Source organism: Vulpes vulpes, chromosome 1 (genome assembly GCF_048418805.1).
Source record: "Vulpes vulpes isolate BD-2025 chromosome 1, VulVul3, whole genome shotgun sequence".
Taxonomy (NCBI): domain Eukaryota; kingdom Metazoa; phylum Chordata; class Mammalia; order Carnivora; family Canidae; genus Vulpes; species Vulpes vulpes.
This window is the reverse complement of record NC_132780.1, coordinates 162,043,496-162,056,204: the sequence shown is the minus strand read 5'-3', so window position 1 is coordinate 162,056,204 and position 12,709 is coordinate 162,043,496. Positions and strand designations below refer to the sequence as shown.

Genomic DNA, 12,709 nt, shown 5'->3' with positions numbered 1-12,709 from the left:
ATAATGTCTTATGGATATTCCCTTGTATATAACTAGTTGCTTTTCTCTACTTGTTTGAAGATCCTCCCTTTAACCTGAACATTTCAATTACTATGTGTTTGGTGTGAACCTCTTCAGGTTCATCTTCTTTGGGGCCCTCTGTGCTCCTCTGACCTAGAGGTCTCAGACCTAGATGTCTGTTTGCTTCCCATATTAGCCCTTTCCAGCTATTATTTCTTCAAATAATTCTCTGCCTCTTCTCTCTCTTCTCTTTTGAATTTAGTATGCCTGATGCTGTCCCAGAGGCTCCTTCACCTATCTTCACATTTTCAATTCTCTTTTTCTTTTTGTCATTCAGCTTGACTTCCACTAACCTGTCATGCAGGCTCACTGATCTGTTCTTCTGCATCCTCTAATGTGCTGTTAATTCCCCAGGATATTTTTCATTTCAATTATAGTATTCTTCAGATCTGATTCTTTTTTATATTTCTATCTCTTTAATGAAATTTCTCAGTGACTTCATTTTTCTCTCCAGTTTAGTGATCATTTTTATGACTATTACTTTGAACTCTTCATCAGATAGATTGCTTAACTCCTTTTTGTTTAGTTATTTTTCTCAAGTTTTTGTCTTACTCTTTCGCTCAGACCATATTCCTCTGTCTCCTGAGTTTATCTGAGTGTCTTGTTCATTTTTACACAGCTATATTTCCCTGTCTTGAAGATAGTGGCCTTATGTAGAAAGTGTCCTGTGGAGCCCAGAAACCCAAGCTCCTCAGTCACTTTAGAAACAGGCAGTTCAGGGGTGTCCTTTGTGTGAGATGTATGCGCCCTTTTGTTGTGACTGGGCCATGAGTGCTGGGGGCATGCTGATGGGTGGGGTTGGCTCCAATGCCTGGCTGCTACTGCCTGGCTGTTATTACCACAGGCACACTGAAGGGATGCAGCTGGCGTCCAGCCCAGCTGGCTAAGACACCTGGCTGTGCCTGCTACAGGCATACAGGCATGCTGGTGGGAGCAATGAGTCCCCAGTGTAGCTAGCTGCAAGGCCTGGCCACGACTGCTGCAGACATGCTGGTCGGCAGGGCTGGCTCCCATTTTATGGGGACACGGGTCACTTTAGAGTGGTGCTAGTGTCAGCCAAGGTTTCCCATTAGGTGAGGGAGGTGGGAAGAAGCTGCTTTGGGTGGGGCACTGGTCCTAACAGGCTGTCTGCCAGGTTGTGGTGGAGTGGGAGCCACTTAGAAGGGTGCCTACAGAGGTAGGACAGTCTTGAGGGGAACATGTAATGGGGGGAGTGGTTGCTAGCAAAGTTGATAGGACAGTGTCAGAAAAAGCATCTGCCAGTATCAGGTCAGCTAAAGGAGGACAAGAAAATAGTGCCTTCTAGTACTCTAGAGAAAGTTCCTACAGATCCCTGCCCCTCTGGCACATGCCCTAATTTTGGTCAATCTACTTTAACACATGTTCTAAGTACTTTTCAAACTGCTACCTCTGTTCTAGGTCTCCAAGCAAGTTAAACTGTTCACAGGCCCTTTAAAAGAAGGGTCTCTGTTCCCTATAGCCCTCTCACCCTCACAGAGTTAAACTCCATTGATCTGCAAAGCCAGATGTTATGGAGGTTCAATGTCCTGGTGCAGATCCCCCCAGGGCAAGGGATGTCCAATATGGGGCTTGAACCCCTTTCACTTCTCAGGGAGGGCCTCTGTACCTTGATATCCTTCCCATTTATGCATTACTATGCTGGGGGTTCATTTCCCAATCTGACCAGGTCTCTGCCCCTTGTATTCTTTTTTATATGGCTTTAAAAAATATCTTTAGTTGTATAAAAGCTGTTCTGCTAGTCTTCAGGTCTTTTTCAGACAGTCACTTTATATGTAACCCCCAATGTTGGTGTATCCATGGGAGGTGAGCTCAGGATCTTCCTACTGTATCATCTTCCCAGAGTCTATTTTTAGCTTTTAACATTTTAATTATAATGCATGGTTGGCGTAGATCTCTTTGGGTTCCCCTTTTATTTGGAATTCTCTGGGCTTCCTGGCTGTTTCTCTCCCCAGGTTGGGAAAGTTTTCAGCCATTATTTCTTAAGTTTTTGTCCTTTCTGCTCTCCTCTTTCTGCAACTCCTACAATGTGACTGTTATTCAGCTGGGAATGTTACTGATGCTATCCCCATAAATCCCTTATGTTATCTTCATTTAAAAAACTTTTTTTTCTTTCTGCTACTGTTTAAGTTCCACTGCCCTGTCTGCAAGGTCAGGTCACTGATTCATTCTTCTGCCTCACCTTATCTGTTGCTTGTTCTCTCTAGCATATTTTTTTAGTTCAGTTATTGTATTCTTCAGCTCTGAGACTTTCATCTGGTATTTTCTTATATTTTCTATCTCTTTGTTGAAATTGTCATCATCCATTCTTCTCCCGAGATCAATGAGTACCTTTATGACTACTACTCTGAATTCTTTACCAGGTAACTTACTTATTTCCATTAAGGTTTTATCCCCTAGACTTTTGTTTATTCTTTCATTTGGAACATATTTCTGTTTCTTCATTTTGTCTAATTCTGTTTGTTTCTGTGTATTAGGCAAAACAGTGATCTCTCCCAGTATTGAAATAGTAGCCTTAGGAAGACTGAGTTTATTTCAGTCAGTTGTCTGTGTAGTGTCCTGGGTTGGCATCTTGTCACAACTGCCTCCAATTGTTTCAGTCCTATGAGGCCTAGAAATGCAAGGCCCGCTATTCACCAAAGCCAGGCATAAAAGGGGTGTCCCCTGTGTGAAATGCATGCATTTCCTGACTTTAGCAGGGTCAGAGGGGAGCACCAGCCCAAAAAGAGCCAACCCATCCAGTCTGCAGTGTGGGACTGTGGGGATGTGGAGGGGCAGGGCAAGCAGCACTATGAAGGTAGAGGTAGTGCAAAATGGTGCCTCCTAGCACCTGTCATGGTAGACACTTCAAACTTAGGCAATAAATCTCCTTCATATATGGTCTAGTAGCTTTTCAACTTGTTCCTTTGTACTGGGTTCCAGGACAAATGAGACACTGCTGATGTGTCCTTTAAGAGTAGACTACTTTCCTACAGCTTTTAGGATATCCTTGACACAAGGCCTGATGGTTTCCAAGCCAGATATTTTAGGGACTCATCTCTCCAGTACAGTCCCAAGGGTTGGGATGCCTGATGTGGGGCTTGAACCCCTTGCTCCTCAGGGATATGCTCCGTATGTGAGGGATCACTCCCACCAGTGGATCAGAGCACCAGGAGTGGGTTTTTAGTGAGTCCATGTCTCTGCCTCACCTATCCTCAATGTGGCTTTTTTGTCCTTTGTTGTAGCGGAGCAGTTTAACTAGTTTTCACATCTTTTTTAGAGAAAACTGTTCTATGTGTAGCTGTGATTTGGTGTGTCCATGGGAGAAGGGAAGCTTTAGGTCTTCCTATGCCACCATCCTGAATCATCAATGTCCACTTCTTTCTAAGACTTGCAAGAGGGAATCACACAGTAAAAGTGTGTTAAGGGTTTCCACCTTTTTATTCACATGAAAGCATAATTTCAGAGCAAATTTTGAAAAGGAAAAATTTGCCTTTGACATTCTTCCTCTTTCTCATGGTAATATCCACACTCCTAGAGTGCTTCTTTCCTGGACCTATGTGCTGATCTACGATACCTACAACATTCCAACCATGTACTTCATGCTCCAAAACTGTCCCTTACAGACTCCTCACGAACTCCCTTTGCCCTGCTAATTCTTAAATTCAAGTGTACCCAGCTTTCCATTCTCATGACCCTTCTCTTATCACTCAACACCCTTTCCCTGGGCTGCCTTATAATCTCAATCCTTCTCTCAATCCCTCTCTAACTGCCCCCAGCCTGGATCTCTTCTCTGGGCTACAGATTTGCATATCCAACCACCTACTAGATACCTGGATGTCCCACAGTCATATCTAACTTTTAATTCATCCCTCCCCTCTTTTGTTCTCCTCAAAACTGTTCCTCATTCTCAGCTTGCATCCTTTTCTCTCTGAATAGCACCATCATGTACTGAGATGCTCAAGCCAGAAACTGGAAGTCATCAAGACTTCCCAAACCAGTCACAATCCATTGATTACTAAATCCCACAGATTCAGTCTTCTCAAAATCTCTTAAACTACACTCATTTTATTCCCGTTGTCTCTAATTTAGCAACTGCTCCCATCATTTTATTAAAGCAACAGGTTCTCAAGCTTTTTCCACACTCCTCAGCATATAATTTATTCTCCACAGAGATGGGGAGCTGTGTGATGACAAGTAAATCAGATCCTGCTACCTTTTGTACCCTTAAAACTCATCATTAAAGTACGAGGACCTTTAGAGTAAAGACCAAAATCCTTCAGAAGGCTTAGAAGTAGGCTGTTCTCTCACTTCTCTCCCTATCCTATGCATGTTCTAACCAAGCCATCTACTTGCAAATACCCAATCTACATTGCCCACAGGGGTTTTTCCCCCACAAGATGCTTATTACTCTAATCAGAATGCATCCTAATCCTCATAGCTGATGTTTATTAAGAATTTAAAATATATGCGGTGCCTCGGTGGCTTAGTCACTGAAGCATCTGCTTTCAGCTTAGGACATGATCCTGGGGTTCTGGGATCGAGCCCCATGTCAGGCTCCCTGCTTAGCAGGGAATCTGCTTCTCCCTCTCCTTCTGCCTCTCTCCCTGCTCATTCTCATTCTCCCTCTCTCTCTCTCTCTAATAAATATTTTAAAAAAATAATAATAAGATATATTCAGGTGCCTGGGTGGCTGAGTCAGTTAAGTGTCTGACTCTTGATTTCTGCTCAGGTCATGATCTCAGGGACATGAGATCGAGTCCTATGTTGGGCTTTGCTTGGGATTCTGTCTCTCTCCCTCTGCTGCTCTCCCAGTCCCCACTCACGCATGTGCTCTCTTAAAAAAAAGAAAAAGAAAAAAAGAAAGAAATTAAGATGTATCAAAAGATTGCCTTCTGTAGTAAATAGAAGCACAGTGAGCGAATATCAATCACAGCACACACTATATTGCATTAGAAACCTCCATAAAGTTACCTGTTTTCCTCCATTAGGAATCACTGTCACCCCTATCACCAACACATTCTAATGATTATCACTGATGAGTCTATATTTATAACTCTATTATTATATACATTACCGTATCTGTATGATGGCTACTTTTGCTTAAAAAAGAAACTTAACATTAATTTTCTTCAAATGCTTATAACAACGGAATGTTCTAAAGAAAACATTTTCAATCAAAGACTTTTCTAATAGATCAAAGAATTCAACATCAAGTATAAAAAAAAATATTCCTGCAAGTATAGTCAGAGAAACAACAGTAAATTGCTTCTTAAATGTTGAGATATATCTATAGTACCAATAAATCTGTCATTCTGAAATTAAACAGATCAAAGTCTTTTAATCCTACTTGCAGCATAGGAAAATATTTTAGAAATTGTTGTGTTCAATATATTTAATGCTGGAGACCCATCAAATATAAACAACTATTACACCACTTCCAAATTATGGCACATTGTAAAAGAAGTTCATTTAGCACTGAACACTATGGTATGCAGCTGGCTAGAACACTACCATACCTCCAATTTGTTTTTCTCAACAGTAGCTTGTAGAGAAGGAGAAGATACCAAAGGCTGAAGAGGAGCATCAGAGGAAGAAATCTGTGGAATACAGATGAAAAGTCAGAAGAACAAAGCGAAAAGAAGGTAATCAGAATTGACAGGCAAAGGAAAAAAACAAAACTCATGCATTTCTGAGATATAGAAGCACTTAGAAATATGGTAACTAAGGAAAAAAAAAGCATGAGTAGAGAGTATTGCTTTCTTAAAATTCCCACATGCAACTTCTAAATATAAAAGTATTTATTACAGAATAGTGTGTGGTTTAAAATAGAATTCACTATGATATAAAATGTAAAATGTACTCGGGTAAGATCATACCAAAAGTATTTTAAAAATAATCTTTTCATATGGTAAACTTCTACTTAATATTACTACTGAAATACTAAAGCACGAAGATAGGTCGTTTTGAGCAGCAGGAGAGTACATATGAATTTTTGTTTTTACTTGTAATAACTATATTAAGAATGGAAAATAAAGTAAATAGTGCTGAAATAGTAAAAGTTAATTAAGTTTTAATAAGCTGTTTAAGAACGAAAAAAAACTCTGGGATGAGCAGCAGCAGGACTTATCAAAAAGCAATTTATACACTTCCTTAAGATCAGTAGGTACAAACACCATTTCCAGTGCTGTATTTGCTGAATTACTCCCAAAGCATTATGAGACAGTTACATAAGCAGCAGAGGCAATTTATATATGAAAATGGATTTCACACATCTTCCTTCCCAATTTCTACATGCATAGTTGATCACTTTAATGGGAGCATTATCTTCTTGCTCTCTTTATTGCCAAAATATAACTAAAATATGTTTACAAAATGCATAGTAGATCTCTGGAGCCATAAAACTGACGTCTGTATATATTGCTCTATCATATCAATAGCGCCTCTAAGGAATTGTTTAAAATAAAGGTGCTATTATAGAAAGGTCATTATGTAATGTCAAAATAACATTGGGAGGTAAGTCCTCAATCACTCTGCTTGTTATTAAGTTAGTTATAGTTCTAATTCTTGAATCACAATCCAAGACCATAAACTTCGGGGTTTTTTTGTTTGTTTGTTTGTTTGTTTTAGCTTGAACACTGCTTGTTGGCTCTGTCATAATTCTGCAATTAGCCATTTAGTGACTACTAATGGAAATTACATATGGAAGAGAAGATTTTAAAAGAAAAACAATACCTTAAACCCTAGCTTCAGAGCTGCTTTATCCCATTGGACATTTACTCGCTAAAGATCTTTAATTGCAACTTTATATAAAAATAAGATTAAAAAAGCACACAAATTCACTTAAAATGATAACCTATATCATAAAGATCTCTTTGTCCAAACTCATGTAATAACTGAACATAAAATATATGAGAGAAATAGGTATACTCAGCATGTCAAGGATTACTAACCCATGACAGTTCACTATTAAAGTGTTCTCCTTTTGACTGATCTGGCCACTGTTAAAACTCAGAAGAATACAAAATTATTTAATAAATAACAGTAATATAATAAAGCATTTTATTGCTCCCTTCCAAAAAAGCATTAATACTGTTTCAGCTAGAAAGAAACACAGAGTTGTTCAGTAGGAAAGACACTTGAAAAATCAATGGACAAATTAATAGGTGAACAGATAAACAAATTATAGTATACTCATAAAATGAACTATTATCTGCAAATACAAAATGAATTGTCTTAATAATACAAAAAACAGGGATGAATTTCAGAAATATGTCAAGAGATGTCAGACACTAGAATACAGAGGCACAAAGGAACCTTTTGGGGCAAAGGAAAAATTGTATATACCCTCTGTGGTGGCTACACAGGGTTATATATTTTTCAATGAACTGTGTGGGTGGGGGCTGGGGAAATAGGCATTAAGGGGCATTTGTTGTGATGAGCACTAAGTGTTGTATGTATGTGATGAATCACTGAATTCTACTCCTGAAACCAATGTCGCAGTGTATTCACTAACTAGAATTTAAATAAAAATTTGAGGGGAAAAAAGTCAATGAACCGTATCTTAAATTGTCTGCCTTTTATTGCATATAAATTTTATCTTCAATAAAGTTCATTTTTAAAAAGTCAATGAGCAGGGTAAGATACATTATATGAGCAAGGAATTAGGAAATAGAGGTCAACATATGGATAATCAGAAGCAAGAAACACCACAAAACAGGCAGATGAGGGAGAACAAAAAAATAACAGGGAAAAAGAAAAAATAAAGAGGCAAGAAAAACAAGGTGCCCTTGAATGTTCTTTCTAAATCTCTCAAAACCACTTCTCACCATCTTCTCCATTAAGCATCCTAAAAAAAAAAAAAAATCACCATCATTTGTCACCTGGATTAATCCTAACTGGCCTCCTTGCCCCAAATCCTGCTCTTCTCCAAACTATGAAACTCTCAAGTGCAGATTTGATTACTAGATATTCCTAGTTAGAAGCTTTAAATAGTTCATACACGTTATATAAGGGCAGAGTCCAAACTCCTTAACAGGCTACAAATGTCATCTACTTTATCTCCCTATGATTTTCCTGCCCTGGCTAAACTATTGTCTAGCCATACATGATTCCCCCTGGTTCCAGCTCTCTACTCTGCTTCTCTTGCTTCTGTTTTTGCTCCTGCTATTTCCTCTGCTTGAAATACCCATACTTCTATTGGTTCTTACCAATCCTTTAATTTCAAGTTGACAATGCCTCTTTCAAGAAGTATTCCTTCATCACTTCAGTAGTAAAGTAGCCACCTGAGATACTCCCAAAGCACTTCCTATAATTCTTCCCTATTGCAGAAATTATCACATGCCATCTTGTTAAGATCCAAATACTTATCAGTATTCTTTAACTGACTGAAGTTCTCTAAGAAAGACACTGTTTCTATTCTGTTCACTATCTTTAGTTTTTGGCACCCAACAAGTCTCAGTAAATACTTGTGAATGTCACAGAAAAATAAAAAGGAGGAAGGGAGCATCTCAGAGGAAGAAGCAAAAAGAGGCTCAATCTCAGCAGTTATCACTGTCCTTAGTAAGTTCACTGTCTGCTAAAATACTTTTCTGAAATCTCATGTTATCTACATTTACTATCAAGATTTTTTTTTTTTAATTTTTATTTATTTATGATAGTCACAGAGAGAGAGAGAGGCAGAGACACAGGCAGAGGGAGAAGCAGGCTCCATGCACCGGGAGCCTGATGTGGGATTCGATCCCGGGTCTCCAGGATCGCGCCCTGGGCCAAAGGCAGGCGCCAAACCGCTGCGCCACCCAGGGATCCCAAGAATTTATTTTGTAACTAGACATTAACACATTTCATTCTAGTACTTTTATAGAGAGAGAGCAGAAAAGACTTTGATGTTAGAAAATTTCACTGGAAATTGGTGGTGTCAGTAAATTTAGTTGTTATGACTGAATGTCTCTCTACTCCCTACCATTCTTGTGCCCAACCCCTCCATCAATGAGAGAATGCACAGTGGGAACCCAGTAAAGATATCCTTCAGGAATAAATGAGTTAGAGTCCTTCCAATTGTTCTTAAGCCCAAAAGTTCCTCTCTAGACCACCACCAAAGTAACCTACCTATATGTGAAGAAATTCCTAAAGTAATACAACTACATAAACTCACCTCCTGCAAAAGAAAAACTGATTAGGCAAAACAAGTATCCAACTCCTGCCTACCAGGATAAGGTGAGTAAATACATATTGAAATGATAAAAATATCAGTGTGATTATTTGAAGGTCATAAGGCAAAATGTTTATTTACCTTCTCAAGAAAAGATGGAATTATTTTCTTGATCAAATTTTTTCCACTACCACCCTTTTCAACAAAATAATGCTATAATAATAAAATCTGGTGTTCTAAAACACTGAAAAACATAATACCACTAAAAAAGGCCTATGGATTGATTACTAGCAATACATTGCTTCAAACCCATTTTGGAAACTCTTGGATATGTTTTCTAAGTGGAAATTTTATGATAACAATTCTCAAATGGCTATCTCATGACCTTTCAATATATTGCAAACCTCAGGTTTTTCAGGAGTCCAGAAATCATCTTAAAAATATGATTTCCCACATCAATGTAAATGACACAAAAGCTGAAAATACATTTACTGAACTAATAAGTAAATCGTACAAAAGACACCATCAATCAAACTCATCCATATGAGGCTTAAAAGGCTTTGATAAACTTAACTAAGTAACCACAGCCACCAAGTATGTAGAAGAAGCCTAAATTTTAATATACTAACTTTAAAATCTTTGCATAAGTCACTACGAAATGTAGAAATCTGGAAAAGTTTCAAAATATAGGTCCTTAATTGCTACATCAAGTTATCAGCAAATCGTAATTAAAGCACGGAATAAAATGTGGACAAACAAATCAAACAACTCAGGTCAAAATTATGCCAGTGATCTAAAGTCTTAGAGTTAAGTCTTAATTATCTACCTGCTTGAAGTCACTTGCTGCTGATACCTTCCCCATCTTCCTTCAATATAATCATTATAATAGTTTATTTTACTGAGCACTTATGTGCCAGGCACCTTATTAAAAATGCAATATGCCTTATCTTATTTAACTCTTATAACATTTCTATGAAAGGTAGACACCACGATCATTCCTATTCCACATAAGAGGAAATTAAAATTGTAATGACAAGAATTAACAAAGAAAGCCAACTTGAAACTGCTATTTTATACTAATCCTAAGTCATTACCTAATTATTCATCTAAGTTTCTCATTGCTATTAAAGAACACCTAAAACTCATTGCAATTCAGTCTTGAAATCACTCATGTATCTTAAATAATTATATCATTAGTAAATTGTGAAGAGTTTAATAAAATGATTAGTGCTATCTTATTTTATAGTAATAGTATAGAAATACTGTGTCTATAATAATTTCTAAGTCGAAATAATTTAACTTTAGTTGTATTTTGTCTTTATATAATACATACACATATATATAAAACAAGTGAAAATTTTGTTTTTAAACCCTTATATTATTAATATTCAATTATATGATAACTAATTAGAACAGTAATTTCATGTGAAATTCAAACTGGAGAATTAAAAACCTTGTGTGCTACAAATTCAAGTATGTACTCAAAATGAGTTCTGAGAGATGAGAAGTGATAAAGGAGGCAAGTAATGTGTGAGACAAATTGAAACAAGAACAAGCAAGTGCTCATTTTAAAGTCACTAACTCCCAAAGATTATCAATTGGTTTCCAAGACAAAATTGAGGAAGTGAGGGGGTCAGGAGTAAATAGTTATAGTTACTTATACATTTTACTGCTCTAGTAGATTTTCTTTTTGTTTCTGATCATTATAATAGCAAATGAATAATGAGAGCATGGAAATACTTGTGAAGAATGGGGGGGTGTGAAATAAGGGAGAAGGGGGAGAGGAAAAGAGAGAGGGAGGGAGAAGGCATGGAAGGGGAGAGAAAAGCTGCTGATGGAAAAGAGCAATTAATATGGCAGAGTTCAGCCTCATCTACTCAAGACCTGTTAGATCTTCTAGCAACTCACCTAATCACTGTGCTTCCAACTGTGATTCACTATTGGCTAAGGAGGGGAAGGGGACAGGACAGAAGACAGTACTCAAAGTTTTGCAAATTCCCCTATCACTCATTCAATTAAGGAACAACCAGGAAGGTCAGATTCATTCTGTATCACTAAGGTAAGAATTCTAAGATGGCCACAAGTCCCATGCCTTGGTATACATACTCTATATAATGTTCTCCCCTTAAGTGTGGGCAGGATTGTGAACATGAAAGACTTTCTCTCTTGACTTGGTTACTATATAACAAAGGTTAGGACTTTGCAGATGTCATTAAAATCCCAAAATAGTTAACGATGGTTTAATCAAATAAGAGACTCTTCTGGGTGTGCCCAGCCTGATCAGGTGAGCCCTTAAAAGGTGATGGGCCCATTCATAAGATAAGAGATTTGAAGTGTAATATAAATTCTCCGATGAAGAAATAAGCTGCCATGATCTAAGAGGATGGGGTTAACTTAAGGACCTGAGGGGGGCCCCTAGGAACTGAGAGTAGTCCCCATCTGACAGCAAGTACACAGGACCATAGTCATACAACCACAAGGATATGAATTCTGACAACAAATTGTGAGCTTGGAAGACAATAAGCCTCAGATAAGATCACATCCCTGGCCAACTCTTTAATTTTAGCCTGGTGATATCCTGAGCTGAGAACTGGGCGTGTCCAGATTCTTAGTCAACAGAAACTGTAAGATAACAAATCTGTGTCATTTGAAGTCACTAAATTACTAGCAATCTGCTAAATGGCAAGAAAAAATTAACACAACAACCATGCCTTACTCAAAAAAAAGAAGTCCCCCATATAATTCCTATTGCCTTTCAAGACTTATTTCCTCTTACATTTATTCTCTCCTCATCATCTACCCACCCTGCAAAGTCCTCTTTCACACTCACTAGATAAGACAGTTTGATGGGCTACTCACCAAACCAAAACAAATAATATACATAAACTCTTGGTCTTCCTTATCCTACTTCAGTTGAGATAAAATGTCCCTTCAACTTGAAATGTCCTTTCTGCACTATTAACACTCAGGCTATTTTCTCTTTGCTGAAATCCTACATTTCTATTAAGGATGATTTCAAACATACGTCTCCTTTAAAAATTCCCCCAAATTAACTACTGCTACCTAAATTCTGTGTTCCCATAGCACTTTTATTCTTCTATCAGAGCACACTGTGCTTTAGAATACTCCTCATTGTACATATACATTACATTACATGTGAATAATGTTTCAGAGTGAGTTAGTATCGTACAGATTATATCATTTCTGGGGCACCTGGGTGACTCAGTTAGTTAAGCAACTGACTCTTGGTTTTGGCTCAAGTTGTGATCTCCAGGTCGAGGATTGAGTCCCACATCAGGTTCCCTGCTCAGTGAGGAGTCTGCTGCTTCCCCTCTCTCTACCCCCTTCCCCTGTCACACATACACTCTCTGAAATAAAGAAATCTTAAAAAAAAAAAAAAAGATTGTATCATTTTAATCTCAGTGCCTTGCAGATGGTATACATTCAATGTTTGTTGCATGACTAAAAGAGCAAATAAAGGAAGAAATAATCCAGGGGAAC

The 12,709-nt window shown here is 37.9% G+C and overlaps 1 protein-coding gene across 6 annotated transcripts in view; it reads right to left on the bottom strand.

The window, feature by feature from the left end:
- The window catches only part of SMAP1 (small ArfGAP 1), a 175,162-nt gene that overhangs the window by 81,386 nt on the left and 81,067 nt on the right, over nt 1-12,709 (bottom strand). For 2 of the 6 annotated variants that reach the window (XM_025991140.2, XM_072735155.1), the window contains 2 exons: nt 7,011-7,058; nt 5,577-5,657 (listed from right to left, as the gene is read on the bottom strand). The exons of 2 other annotated variants lie outside the window; for them this stretch is intronic. In XM_025991140.2, coding sequence (XP_025846925.1) covers nt 5,577-5,657; nt 7,011-7,058 — 129 coding nt within the window. The remainder of the gene's footprint in view (nt 1-5,576; nt 5,658-7,010; nt 7,059-12,709) is intronic. 2 more of the 6 variants (XM_025991141.2, XM_072735158.1) reach the window with 1 other exon arrangement.